Source organism: Papio anubis, chromosome 10, assembly GCF_008728515.1.
Source record: "Papio anubis isolate 15944 chromosome 10, Panubis1.0, whole genome shotgun sequence".
Lineage (NCBI taxonomy): Eukaryota > Metazoa > Chordata > Mammalia > Primates > Cercopithecidae > Papio > Papio anubis.
The window spans coordinates 86,977,512-86,991,838 of NC_044985.1; the positions used below are offsets into that span (position 1 = coordinate 86,977,512).

At 39.0% G+C, this 14,327-nt stretch overlaps 1 protein-coding gene across 10 annotated transcripts in view; it reads left to right on the forward strand.

Moving 5' to 3' along the window:
* The window catches only part of NBEAL1 (neurobeachin like 1), a 205,692-nt gene that overhangs the window by 89,810 nt on the left and 101,555 nt on the right, over window positions 1-14,327 (forward strand). For all 10 annotated transcript variants that reach the window (XM_009182816.4, XM_009182820.4, XM_003907834.5 and 7 more), the window contains 5 exons: window positions 972-1,055; window positions 9,127-9,225; window positions 9,315-9,895; window positions 11,860-11,992; window positions 13,705-13,824. In XM_009182816.4, the coding sequence (XP_009181080.2) occupies window positions 972-1,055; window positions 9,127-9,225; window positions 9,315-9,895; window positions 11,860-11,992; window positions 13,705-13,824 (1,017 nt within the window). The remainder of the gene's footprint in view (window positions 1-971; window positions 1,056-9,126; window positions 9,226-9,314; window positions 9,896-11,859; window positions 11,993-13,704; window positions 13,825-14,327) is intronic.

Consider the following 14,327-nt stretch of genomic DNA (forward strand, 5'->3'; position numbering starts at 1 on the left):
TTTAACAGTAATAGACAAAATTAGGCTAGTTTTTATTTTTTCATACAACTTTTAGGATTAAAAGTTGCCTTCTCAAAAACATGACAATGTTTAGAGATATGTATTTCATTTTCTGTGTCTGCCTCAAATTTTCCATTTTATATAAAAATAGATATATTTAATTGTTTATAAATATAATTAATTGGCGTATGCACATGCCATCTTAGTTTTAACACAGGATTTGGAAACTAGATGAACAAGATTATTTTAGCTGTTTTTTTATACATGCAAATGGAATTTAAACCTGGATCATTCAAGTGTAGTTTTGAAGGGAAATGAAAATGTAATAGGATTTCTGGCTGGGTGTGGTGGCTCACACCTGTAATCCCAGCACTTTGGGAGGCCGAGGCGGGTGGATCACTTGAGGTCAGGAGTTCAAAACCAACCTGACCAATATGGAGAAACCCTGTCTCTACTAAAAATACAAAAATTAGCCAGGCGTGGTGGCGCATGCCTGTAATCCCAGCTACTCAGGAGACTAAGGCAGGAGAATCACTTGAACCTAGGAGGCGGAGATTGCAGTGAGCCGAGATTGCACCATTGCACTCCAGCCTGAGCAACAAGAAAGAAACTCTGTCTCAAAAAAAAAAAAAAAAAAAGTAATAGAATTTCCAATGAATGATAGACCTCCCTCCCTTCCTCTTGAGATTGTCCATTATTTTTAAAAAGCATGTGTTAAGCTTGTGTTTTTCTCAACATTTTAATGTAATAAGTGAATGTTGCCTTATCCTCCTTGACATGTGGCTTATTTTTCTTTTAAATAGGTAACTTTTCTTGCAGGTTATAGTATTTCAGAAATCAATTTCATTGGAAGAGGAATGTAATGCATGTTAAGTAATTATTTTTTCAGGTTTTCAGACCAAAGGTTTCCTAACTCAATAAAAATTGTGAACACATTTGTTAATTTCTTGTTTCTCCTTCCCCCTCAATAGGTGTTTCAGGGACAATTGGATTGTTTGGCCATATCAACCATTCAGGCTTTGACAGCAGTAATGAACAAATCTCCAGCTGCTAAGGTGAAACATATATCCTCCAGCTTTTTTTTTCCTTAACTTTTATTTTAGGTTCAGGGGTACATGTGCAGGTTTGTTATATAGGTAAATTGGATATCACAGGGATTTCGTGTACAGATTATTTTGCTACCCAGGTGATAAGCATAGTACCCAATAGGTAGTTTTTCAATCTTCCCCCTCCTCCTTCCACCCTCAAGTAGGTCCTGATGTCTATTGTTCTTTTCTTTGTGTCCATATGAACTCAGTGGTTGGCTCCCACTTACATGTAAAAACATGTGGTATTTGGTTTTCTATTCCTGTGTTAGTTCACCTAAAATAATGGCCTCCAGCTCCATCCATGTTGTTGCAAAGGATATGAGGATATGATCTCATTTGTTTTTATGGCTGTGTAGTATTCCATGGTGTATATCTACCACATTTTCTTTATCCAGTTTACTATTGATGGGCATTCAGGTTGATTCCATGTCTTTGCTATTGTGAATAGTGCTATGATGAACATACATGTGCATGTGTCTTTGTGGTAGAACAATTTAAATTCCCTTGGGTATTTACCCAATAATGGGATTGCCGGGTTGAATGGTAATTTTGCTTTGAGTTCTTTGAGAAATTGCCAGACTGCTTTACACAATGGCTGAGCTAATTTACATCCCACCAGCAGTGTATAAGTGCTCCTTTTCTTCACAAGCTTGCCAACATCTGTTATTTTTTGATGTTTTAATAGTAGCCATTCTGAGTGGTGTGAGATGGTATGTCATTGTGGTTTTGATTTGCATTTCTCTAATGATTAGTGATGTTTAGCATTTTTTCATATGCTTGTTGGCTGCATATGTTTTCCTTTTTTTTTTTTTGAGGCAGGGTCTCCCTCTGTCACCCAAGCTGGAATGCAGTAGCACGTCTTGGCTCACTGCAACCTCCACATCCTGGGTTCAAGTGATTCTCCTGCCTCAGCCTCCCGAGTAGCTGGGATTACAGGTGTGCACCATTATAGCCTGGCTAATTTGTGTGTTTTTAGTAGAGATGGTGTTTCACCATGTTGGCCAGGCTGGTCTTAAACTCCCAAAAGCAGGTGATCCACCTGCCTCGACCTCCCAGAGTGCTGGGATTACAGGCATGAGCCACCACACCCAGCCCTGTTTTCTTTTGAAAAGTGTCTGTTCTTGTCCTTTGCACACTTTTTAGTGGGATTATTTGCTTTTACTTGTTGATTTGTCTAAGTGCCTTATAGATTCTAGATATTAGACCTTTGTTGGATGCATGGTTTGCCAATATTTTCTCCCATTCTGTAGGTTGTCTGTTTACTCTGTTGATAGTTTCTTTTGTTGTGCAGAAGCTCTTTAGTTTAGTTTGGTCCCATTTGTCAATTTTTGTTTTTGTTGCAGTTACTTTTGATGGCTTCATCATGAAATCTTTGCCAGGTCCTATGTCCAGAATAGTATTTCCTAGGTTATCTTCCAGGGTTTTTATAGTTTTACACTTAAGTCTAATGCAACTTGAGTTGACTTTTGTGTATTGTAAGGAAGGGGTCCAGTTTCAGTCTTCTGCATATTGCTAGCTAGTTATCCCAGCACCATTTATTAAAAAGGAGCCCTTTCCCATTGCTTGTTTTTGTCATCTTTGTCGAAGATTGGATGGCTGTAGGTGTGCAGCATTATTTCCGGACTCTGCAGCATTATATTCTGTTCTGTTCTACTGGTCTATGTGTCTATTTTTGTACCAGTACTATGTTGTTTTGGTTACTGTAGTCTCGTAGTATAGTTTGAAGTCAGGTAATCTGATGCCTCCAGCTTTGTTCTTTTTGTCTAGGATTGCCTTAGCTATTCAGGCTCTTTTTTGGTTCCATATTAACTTTAAAATAGGTTTTTCTAGTTCTGTGAAGAATGCTACTGGTAGTTTGATAGGAATAGCACTGAATCTTTGGGCAATATGGTCATTTTTATTTTCTTTGAGACGGAGTCTCACTTTCTCACCCAGGCTAGAGTGCAGTGGCACGATCCTAGCTCACTGCAACCTCCATCTCCCAGGTTCAAGCGATTCTCCTGCCTCAGCCTCCCAAGTAGCTGGGATTACAGGTGTGCACCACCACGCTTGGCTAAATTTTCTGTATTTTCAGTAGAGACAGGGTTTCACGATGTTGGCCAGGCTGGTCTTGAACTACTGACCTCAAATGATCTGCCCACCTCGGCCTCCTAGAGTGCTGGGATTACAGGCATGAGCCCCCACACCAGCCCAGGCAGTATGGTCATTTTAACAATATTGATTCTTCGTATTCATGAATATGGAATATTTTTCCATTTGTTGGTATCATCTCTGATTTCTTTGAGCAATGTTTTGTAATTCTTGTAGAGATCTTTCACCTCACTGGTTAGCCATATTCCTAGTTATTTTATTCTTTTCGTGGCAATTGTGAATGGGATTGCATTCTTGATTTGGCTCTTAGCTTGGATATTGTTGGTGTATAGGAATGCTGCTGATTTTTGTACATTGATTTTGTGTCCTGCAACTTTCCTCAAGTAGTTTATCAGATCAAGGAGCTTTTAGGCAGAGACTATGGGATTTTCTAGGCATAGAATCATATTGTCTGCAAACAGAGAGAGTTTGACTTACTCTCTTCCTACTTAGAAGCCTTTTATTTCTTTCTCTTGCCTGATTGCTCTGGCTGTGACTTCCTGTACTATGTTGAGTGGGAGTGGTGAGAGAGGGTATCCCAGTCTTATTCTGGCTTTCAAGGGGAATGCTTCCAGCTTTTGCCCATTCAGTGTGATGTTGGCTGTGGGTATGTCATAGATGGCTTTTATTATTTTGAAGTATGTTCCTTCAATGCCTAGTTTGTTGAGGGTTTTTAACATGAAGGGATGTTGAATTTTATTGAAAGCTTTTTCTCTTTCTATTGAGATAATCTTGTGGTTTCTGTTTTGTTCTGTTTATGTGATGAATCACATTTATTGATTTGCATATGTTGAACCAACATTGCATCCCATGGATAAACCCTACTTGATCATGGTGGATTAGCTCTTTGATGTGCTGCTGGATTCTGTTTGCTAATGTTTTGTTGAAGATTTTTGCATCTATGTTCATCAAGGATGTTGGCCTGAAGTTTTCTTTATTTGTTGTGTCTCTGCGAGGTTTTGGTATCAGGGTGATGCTGGCCTCACAGAAGGAATTAGAAAGGAGTCCTTCCTCCTAAAATTTTTGAAAAGTTTCAGTAGGAATGGTACCAGCTCTTTTTTATGTATCTGATAGAATTTGGCTGTGAATCTTTCTGGTCCTAGGTTTTTTCTGATTGGTAGGTTTTTTATTACTGATTCAAATTTGGAACTCATTATTGGTCTGTACTGAGATTCATTTTCTTCCTAGTTTGATCTTGGGAGGTTGTATGTTTCTAGGAATTTATCCATTTCTTCTAGGATTTCTAACTTGTGTGCATAGAGGTGTTCATAGTAGTCTTTGTGGATTTTTTGTATCCTGTGGGGTCAGTAGTAATGTCCTATATGTCATTTCTGATTATGTTTATTTAGATCTTCTCTCTCTTTTTTTCTTTGTTCAGCTAGTGATCTATTTTATTAATTCTTTCAAAGAATCAACTCCTGGAATTGTTGATCTTCTGGTTTTTTTGTTTTGTTTTGTTTTGTTTTGTTTTTGAGACAGAGCCTCACTCTGCCACCCAGGCTGGAGTCCAGTGGCGAGATCTCAGCTCACTGCAACCTCTGCCTCCTGGGTTCAAGCAGTTCTCCTGCCAACCTCCCGAATAGCTGGGATTACAGGCACGTGCCACCATGCTTGGCTAATTTTTGTATTTTTAGTAGAGATGGATTTCCCCATGTTGGCCAGACTGGTCTTGAACTCCTGGTCTCAAGTGATCTGCCCACCTCAGCCTCCCAAAGTGCTAGGATTACAGATGTGAGCCACTGTGCCTGGCCTATCTTTTGTATGGTTTTTGATGTCTCAATTTCCTTCAGTTCAGCGCTGTTTTGATTAGTTCTTGTCTTCTGCTAGCTTTGGGATTGGTTTGCTTTTGTTTCTCTAGTTCTCTAATTGTGATGTTAGGTTGCTGGATTTGTAATCTTTCTAACTTTTTGATGTGGGCATTTAGTGCTATAAATTTCCCTCTTAACACTGCTTTAGCTATGTCCCAGAGATTCTTGTATGTTGTATCTTCTCATTAGTTTCAAATAATTTCTTTATTTCTGCTCTAATTTTATTATTTACCCAGGAGTCATTCAGGAGTAGACAGTTTAATTTTCATGTAATCATATGGTTTTGAACAATTTTCTTAGTCTTGATTTCTATTTTTACTGTACTATGATTCAAGGGTGTGGTTGGTATGATTTTGGTTTTTTGAAATTTGCTGAAGATTATTTTATGTCTGATTGTGTTGTCAATTTTAGAGTATGTCCCATGTGCAGATGTGAAGAATGTATATTCTCTTGTTTTGTGGTAAAGTGTTCTGTAGATCTCTACTACGTCCATTTGGTCATGTGTTAAGTTCAGGGCCTGAATATCTTTGTTAGTTTTCTGCCTCAATGATCTGTCCAAGTGTACTGTAGTCTCTAAGAATTACAAATCTGGGTGCTTCTGTGTTGAGCATGTATATATATTTAAGATAGTTAGGTTTTGTTAAATTGAGCCCTTTACCATTATGTAACTTCTTTGTCTTTTTTATCTTTGTTGATTTAAAGTCTGTTTTGTCTAAAGTAAGAATAGCAACCCCTGCTTTTTTCTGTTTTCCGTTTGCTTGATTGATTTTTCTCCATCCCTTTACTTTAAGCCTATGGGTGTCATTGCATGTGAGATGAGTCTCTTGAAGACATCCTACCACTGGGTCTTGATTTTTTCTCCAACTTGCCACTCTGTGCCTTTTAATTGGGGAATTTAGCCCATATACATTCAAGGTTAGTATTAATCTGTTCTGATTTGATCCTACTAGCATATTATTAGCTGATTATTATACAGACATGTTGACTTGTGTGTGTGGTTGCTTTATAGTGTCATGGGTCTATGTACTTAAGTATGTTTTGGTAGCGGCTGGTAACGGTCTTTCCTTTCCATATTTAGCACTTCCTTCAGGACATCTTGTAAGGCAGGTCTGGTAGTAATGAATTCTTTTAGCATTTGCTTCTCTGAAAAGGATCTTATTCCTCCTTCACTTATGAAGCTTAGTTTGGTTGGATATGAAATTCTTTGGAATTTCTTTTCTTTTCTTTTCTTTTCTTTTTTTGAGGCAGAGTCTTGCTCTGTTGCCCAGGTTGGAGTGCAGTGATGTGATCCTGGCTCACTGCAACCTCTGCATCCTGGGTTCAAGCAATTCTGCCTCAGCCTCCGTAGTAGCTGGGATTACAGGTGCTTGCCACCACGCCTGGCTGATTTTTGTATTTTTTAGTAGAGATGGGGTTTCACCATTTTGGCTAGGCTGCTCTGGAACTTCTGACCTCGTGATCCACCCCGCTCAGCCTCCCAAAGTCTGGGATCCCAGGTGTAAGCCACCGTGCCCAGCCTCTTTTCTTTAAGAATGCTGAGTATGGCCGGGCGCAGTGGCTGATGCCTGTAATCCCAGCACTTTGGGAGGCCAAGGCAGGTGGATCACGAGGTCAGGAGATCAAGACCATCCTGGCTAACACGGTGAAACCCTGTCTCTACTAAAAAAAAAATACAGCCCGGCACGGTGGCTCAAGCCTGTAATCCCAGCACTTTGGGAGGCTGAGACGGGTGGATCACGAGGTCTGGAGATCAAGACCATCCTGGCTAACACGGTGAAACCCTGTCTCTACTAAAAAATACAAAAACTAGCCAGGCGAGGTGGCGGGCGTCTGTAGTCCCAGCTACTCGGGAGGCTGAGGCAGGAGAATGGCGTAAACCCGGGAGGCGGAGCTTGCAGTGAGCTGAGATCCGGCCACTGCACTCCAGCCCGGGCGACAGAGCGAGACGCCGTCTCAAAAAAATAAAAAATACAAAAAATTAGCTGGGCGTGGTGGTGGGCGCCTGTAGTCCCAGCTGCTTGGGAGGCTGAGGCAGGAGAATGGCGTGAACCCAGGAGGCGGAACTTGCAGTGAGCCAAGATCACACCACCGCACTCCAGCCTGGGCGACAGAGAGAGACTCTGTCTCAAAAAAAAAAAAAAAAAGAAAAGAATGCTGAACATAAGCTCCCAGTCGCTTTTGGCTTGTATGGGTTTCTGTTGAAAGGTCTGCTGTTAGCCTGATGTGTCTCCAAGTTTTAAAATATTTAAATAGATGTGCCAATTTTCACTATATAAATTCTGAAGTGATATATGAAAGTATATAATACATGTGGTTTAACACCTGAAATAAAATCATTCACAAAATATCTTAGTATAAGAATGAGGTTACTTATTGTTTGCCTGTACTTGTGATAATTTTAAAGACAGACCCCTATAGGCACTGCTTTAAGATGTTAAAAGACGTTAATGTTTGAACTGCAAACTGATAGCATTTACGGTGTTAGCAAAAAATGGGACATGAGCACTGGTGTTGGAAGGATACTTTTAAGTGGTTCTGTGGTTCATGAGTTTAAAGAATTAAGTTTTATATCAGAGTTTTTCTTCATTAATAAAATAATGACCCTTTATTTAGTCAGTTTATGACCGCCTAAAATATGAACATTTTTCAATTTGATACCAGTTTTTCCAGGTTGTATGGCCGTGGAAATTCTGCTTCTTGTATTCAGTAACCCTTAGAGTTTTCTGTTTTTTCTCATTCACTGCCACTGACTGTTCTTCTGTCCAGTTATACTGGTAGTTTCCTCATATACTGGTAAGATTAGTGAGGTCATCTGTGTGAAGTGGTAAGCATAGTGCCAGGCACATGATAAGTGCTAAATACATGTCAGTGACTTTTATTATTACTTTACACTCTTATCTGCCACATCTAATATACTTCATGCCTCACCCTTCTGGTACCAGAAGTCAATTAATTACTCCCTGTTTGCTGAAACATGCCTTTCATTGTATTCCTTAGATTACATTGGTTTGTGTTAGGAGACTCTAACCTTTGCTAGAAGGTTAGACATAACTCATGTCTAAGAAATGTTGACATAACTCATGGTTAAGTTCCTATTTAATAGACTTTTACAACTTTTACAGTCTGGCTTGTGACTTAATCTCCATTTAATACTAGTTGCTGTAAGATGGAAACCATTTTAAGTCTTAAATAACTGGTTTATGAGGCTAATGGATTGCCTGTACTGTATTCTGAAATTCAGACATCAAAAAAGATGTTCCAGTCTTCCTTGAATTCTTTTTTTTGTCCATGTAATAGCTGGCATGTTTAAAATTCAAAAGATTATGTAACAAAAATACATAATGAGAAAATATTTCCTTCCTATTCTTGACCCACATTCAACCATTTCCCTCCCTAAAGGAAACCAGCTTTACCTGTTTTGTTAAATTTTTTGATTTTGTAGTGAGTGTGTATATTTCAACCTAATGTAATGGGGCACTTTAGTATGTTCTAGGTTTACCAGTTGTCTTTATATTTCACTTTATGACTTTGGGTGCCTACTGGTTCAAAAATACATGTGACATAGAACTTCCTAAAATGAACTTGATGTTCCAGATAATGCAGACCATTTAAATACAAGTAGCACAGAGAAAACTCTTTGTACTCAGTTTGTTTCTGACCACTATTCAAAATTGCCAGGAACTCTTTAATTGGGTCTTTTTAGGCTGATGTCTGACTCCTCTTACCTACAGTCTCCTCATTTTTTCCTCTATTTTTGTTTTGACTTAACTACTACTCTAGTAATTGCAAATCAAGTGAAGAAAATACAAGAATTGTCATATGCCCTAATCTGCAAATAATATAATAATTCTATAACACAGTTATTGTTAATTTCATTTATTTTGAATTTTGGTAGAGAATTATAACTTTATTACTCCAGAAGTTATATGGAATCTATTTTAAAATGAAGACGTGATTTAAGAAGGCAAATAGTGAACTAATATCTTTTTCTTTATTTAATATTAAGTTAGTTAGCGTAAATGACTATTTAATATTTTTAAAATTCCAACACATTCAGTCTTTGAAAATGTACTTTGATATATTGTCTTCCCATCCCCTAGGAAGTATTTAAAGAAAGAATTGGTTATACACATATGTTTGAAGTATTAAAATCCCTGGGTCAGCCACCACTGGAATTACTTAAAGAACTTATGAATATGGTGAGTTTATAACTTTTATTAAGAGAACTTCTGTTAATATCCGTTTTGAAAATGGTAACTAACCTTTTATCTTTTTTGTTGCTTTTCAGGCTGTAGAGGGTGACCACACTTCAGTTGGAATTTTGGGCATTAGTAATGTCCAACCTCTCTTGCTTCTTATCCAGTGGCTTCCAGAACTACAATCCCATGACCTGCAAATCTTCATCTCTGATTGGCTGAAAAGAATTTGTTGTATTAATAGACAGAGTCGAACTACTTGTGTCAATGCAAACATGGGGATTAGAATCATTGAAACCCTTGACTCGCATTCTTCCCTCCATCAAACTTGTGCTGAGAACTTGATTGCAATCCATGGTTCCTTGGGGAGTCAGTCAGTGAGCTCAGAAGAAATCCGTCGACTACTAAGATTGCTGAGAGTGGATGAATCTGAGTCTATTCACCCTTATATCACTCCTGTGACTCGAGCAATCCTGACAATGGCTCGAAAACTAAGTCTAGAGAGTGCCCTCCAATATTTTGATTTGTCACATAGTATGGCAGGAATTTCTGTGCCTCCCATACAGAAATGGCCGGGGTCCGCCTTTTCTTTCAGTGCTTGGTTTTGCTTAGATCAGGATCAATTGACTCTTGGCATTGCTAACAAAGGAGGGAAAAGGAAACAATTGTACAGGTATTGGTAAAAATTATGGAATATAAATGAATACTGTCATAACAATATGTGCTGTGATTCTTAAACAGGAAAACTGTTTCCAAGCATCTAGCTTTTAGATGTACAATTTATCTAAAGCCTCTTCATCCTGAGGCTTTATACAGTTTAATTGTAAGTGCTCTATTGCTTTCATAGTAATAGCTATATACCTCAAATATTGCTGGTTAAGTTTTGAGGCTACTTTGGAAACAAGTTTCCCTCTTAAAAGTAGTGTAAAAGTGAAAGGAAAAATGAGTAATAATCTTGAAAATGGGCCAAGTGTGGTGGCACGCTTGTAATCCCACCACTTTAGGAGGTAGAGGCAGGTGCATTGCTTGAGGCCAGGAGTTCAAGACTAGCCTGGGCAACATGGCAAAACCTTATCTCTACAAAAAATATAAAAATTAGCCAGGTGTGGTGGCACACACCTGTAGTCCCAGCTACTTGAGGATCACTTCAGCTCAGGAAGTTGAGGCTACAGTGAGCTGTGATTGCACCACTGCACTTCAACCTGGGTGACAAAGCAAGATGTCACACACAGAAAAACTCCATGAAAATGAATAATGGCCAGGTGTGGTGGCTCACACCTGTAACCCTAACACTTTAAGCAGTTGAGGTGGGCGAATCACTTGAGGTCAGGAATTCAAGACCAGCATGGTCAGTATGGAGAAACACCGTCTGTACTAAAAATATAGAAATTAGCTGGGTGTGGTGGTGCATGCCTGTAATCCCAGCTACTTGGGAGACTGAGGCACAAGAATCACTTGAATCCAGAAAGCAGAGATTGCAGTGAGCTGAGATCGTACCACTGCACTCCAGCCTAGGCGATAGAGGAAGATTTTCCTCAAAAAAAAAGAAAAAAAATGAGTAATGATTTCTATTCCATTGAATATACTATAAGTATATATTACATATAAATATGCTATATATTTACATGAAGGAACAGAAAACCTATGTGTATGTACATCCAGAATTTAATAGCTACAACTTTTTAATATGCCTTGTGTTTTTTTGTTTTTTGTTTTTTTTTGAGACGGAGTCTCGCTCTGTCACCCAGTCTGGAGTGCAGTGGCCGGATCTCAGCTCACTGCAAGTTCTATCTCCCGGATTCATGCCATTCTCCTGCTTCAGCCTCCCGAGTGGCTGGGACAACAGGCGCCCACCACCACGCCCGGCTAGTTTTTTGTATTTTTAGTAGAGCCGGGGTTTCACGGTGTTAGCCAGGATGTTCTCCATCTTCTGACCTCGTGATCCACCCATCTCGGCCTCCCAAAGTGCTGGGATTACAGGCTTGAGCCACCGCACCCGGCCGTGTTTTTTTTTTTTTTTTTTTAAGACAGAGTTTCACTCTTGTCATCCAGGCTGGAGTGCAGTGGCACGATCTCAGCTCACTGCAACCTCCAGCTCCTGGGTTCAAGCGATTCTTCTGCCTCAGCCTCCTGAGTAGCTGGGACTACAAGCGCCCACCACCACACCCAGCTAATTTTTGTATTTTTAGTAGAGGCGATGTTTCACCACATTGGCCAGGCTGGTCTCGAACTCCTGACCTCAGGTGATCTGCCCGCCTTGGCCTGCCAAAGTACTGGGATTACAGGCCTGAGACACCGCTCCTGGCCTATGCTGTGTGATTTTAAAGACCTTTATTTATGCTTACTGATTCTTATTTGGAAGAATTTTAGAGATTTGAAAATTAGTAGTTTTACTTTTTTACCTTTACTAGTGGAATTCCACTTTAGAAGGCTGCCTTTTATTTACTAAACTCTTACGACCAAAATGGATTTTAAAAGGGTCTTTGAAACAAGGTTGGACTAGTGTGTGGCAATAGAATTTAAGCTACAGAATTGTTGGTAAAGACATTCATGATAGCTTTATGGTTTTATGTACTTTAATGATGAGGAAACTGAGCAACCAACTTCAAAAGTTCTGATAATACATATTTTTGTTAGTTTTTTTACAGGAAGTGGCATGGGTTTTGAAGCCTTTATTACCCATTCAGGTATGTTGGTCGTGGCAGTGTGCACAAAAAGAGAATATGCAACGGTTATGCTTCCTGACCACAGTTTCTGTGATTCCCTCTGGGTAAGGCTTTAGGGCATCACATTTAACTTCTTGTATGGTTAATGGTATTTCCCACTATTGTCATAAATTCAACAGCAGTCATTTTTTTTGCTAAAAAAATTTAAATGAGGCTGGGCAGTGGCATACCTGTACATAATCGCAGCACTGTAGGAGGCCAAGACAGGCAGATAACTTGAGCTCAAGAGTTTGAGACCATCACTGCAACATGGTGAAACCCAGTATCTACCGAAAAATACAAAAATTACCTGGGTATGGTGATTTGTGCCTGTGGTCCCAGCCACTTGGGAGGCTGAGTTGGGAGAATCGCTTGAGCCCAGGAAGTCAAGGCTCCAGTAAACTGAGATGGTACCACTGTACTCCAGCCTGGACAACAGAGTGAGACCCTGTCTCAAAAAAATAAAAAATAAATAAATTAGTAAATATGTATTTAGAATGTTAGGATGTCTTAAGGTTTTCTATAAGTAAAAAAAATTTTTTATTTTTTTTATTTTTTTGAGATGGAGTCTTGCTCTGTTGCCAGGCTGGAGTATAGTGGCGTGATCTCAACTCACTACAACCTCTGCCTCCTGGGTTCAAGCAATTCTCTTGTCTCAGCCTCCCAAGTAGCTGGGACTACAGGCACGCACCACCACACCCAGCTAATTTTTGTATTTTTAGTAGAGATAGGATTTCAGCATGTTGGCCAGGATGTTCTTGATCTCTTGACCTTGTGATCCGCCTACCTCTATAAGTAAATTTAATTTTGAATTTCATATTAAAATGAGATGGGCTGGGTGCTGTAACTCATACCTGTAAACCTAGCACTTTGAGAGGCCAAGGTGGGAGGATTGCTTGAAGCCAAGAGTTCAAGACCAGCCTGGGGTGAGACTCTCTCTACAAAAAATTTAAAAATTAGTTGGATGAGGTGGCACACATAATTCTAGCTACTCAGGAAGATACTGGGAAGTTCAAGGCTGTAATGAGCTATGATTGCACCACTGCACTCAAGCCTCAGCTATAGAGCGTGACCCAATTTGTAAAAAAGGTTTTTTAAAAAAATGACAAAATAAAATGAGATGATAGGTTGTTTTGTGGTTTTGTTTTGTTTTGTTTTGTTTTTTTCTTTTGGAACAGAGTCTCACTCTGTCACCAAGGCTGGAGTCCAGTGGCACCAACTCAGCTCACTGCAACCTCTGCCTCCTGGGTTCAAGCAATTCTCCTATCTTAGCCTCCTGAGTAGCTGGGATTACAGGCACCTGCCACCTCACCTGGCTAATTTTTGTATTTTTCAGTAGAGGTGGGGTTTCACCATGTTGGCCAGGCTGGTCTCAAACTCTTGACCTCGGGTGATCCACCCGCCTCCCAAAGTGCTGGAATTACAGGTGTGAGCCACTGCACCCAGCCGATAGGTTGTTTTAAACAATGCATTTGTATTGTTTTCTAAAATATAAAATGCTTCTCATTTTAAAAAATGATTCTAAGGAATACTGAAGCTTTGGAAATGCAGAAAAGGTACTGTTACAATTGTGTATATTTTATAGAATACACCTAGGTGCTTTTGTACTACTATGGAAAAAATTGTTACTTTGAGAACATCAATTTAATTAACATTTAACTAAGTTTAATCTTAATGTTCTATTTGTACAAATTATAGAGCAAAATTCTGAAAGCATTTGTCATTCCAAAGATATAATGTAATTTTATCCTTTTAAATGTGTGTTTCACTTTATCAGCACAACATAACTATTGTCCACATGCCTGGAAAAAGGCCCTTTGGTCAGAGCTTCATCTATATCTATGACAATGGACAACAGAAGGTTTCTGCCCCTCTCAGATTTCCTGCCATGAATGAAGTGAGTATATCCAACGTACTCTTTACAGGCTCCATTGATTGAGAATTCTTGAAATGTTTTAGTTAATGTAGAAGGTTATGTTTGCTGTAAATATGTGGCCCCAGATTTTAAAGTGTTTTCTATGTGGTAAGACTCCACATATTAATATTCAGTTCTGTCAGCCTGTCATTATTAGATGAAGTCAAACAATGTGAAAAAAGGAAAACATTTAAGGAAGAAACAAAGGCTTAGAAAGAAAGACTTATAACAGGAAACCCGAAGAAATGAATAGAGCAGATCAATCTATCTTTTAATAAAAGCTCTCTTAAGTATGTGAAATACTTAAGAGAATATTATGAGGTACTCTTCTAACTCAATTAAAATTGAAACAATAATGAAGAAGCTTAAAACCTTCACATTTTAGTTAGGTATAAAATAGAGTTTATGTATTGAAGTGGTTCTCAAAGAACACTAGAGGGCCTTTTCTGAAGATAGTGGAATAGAGTAGATTATTTCTCAAGTCC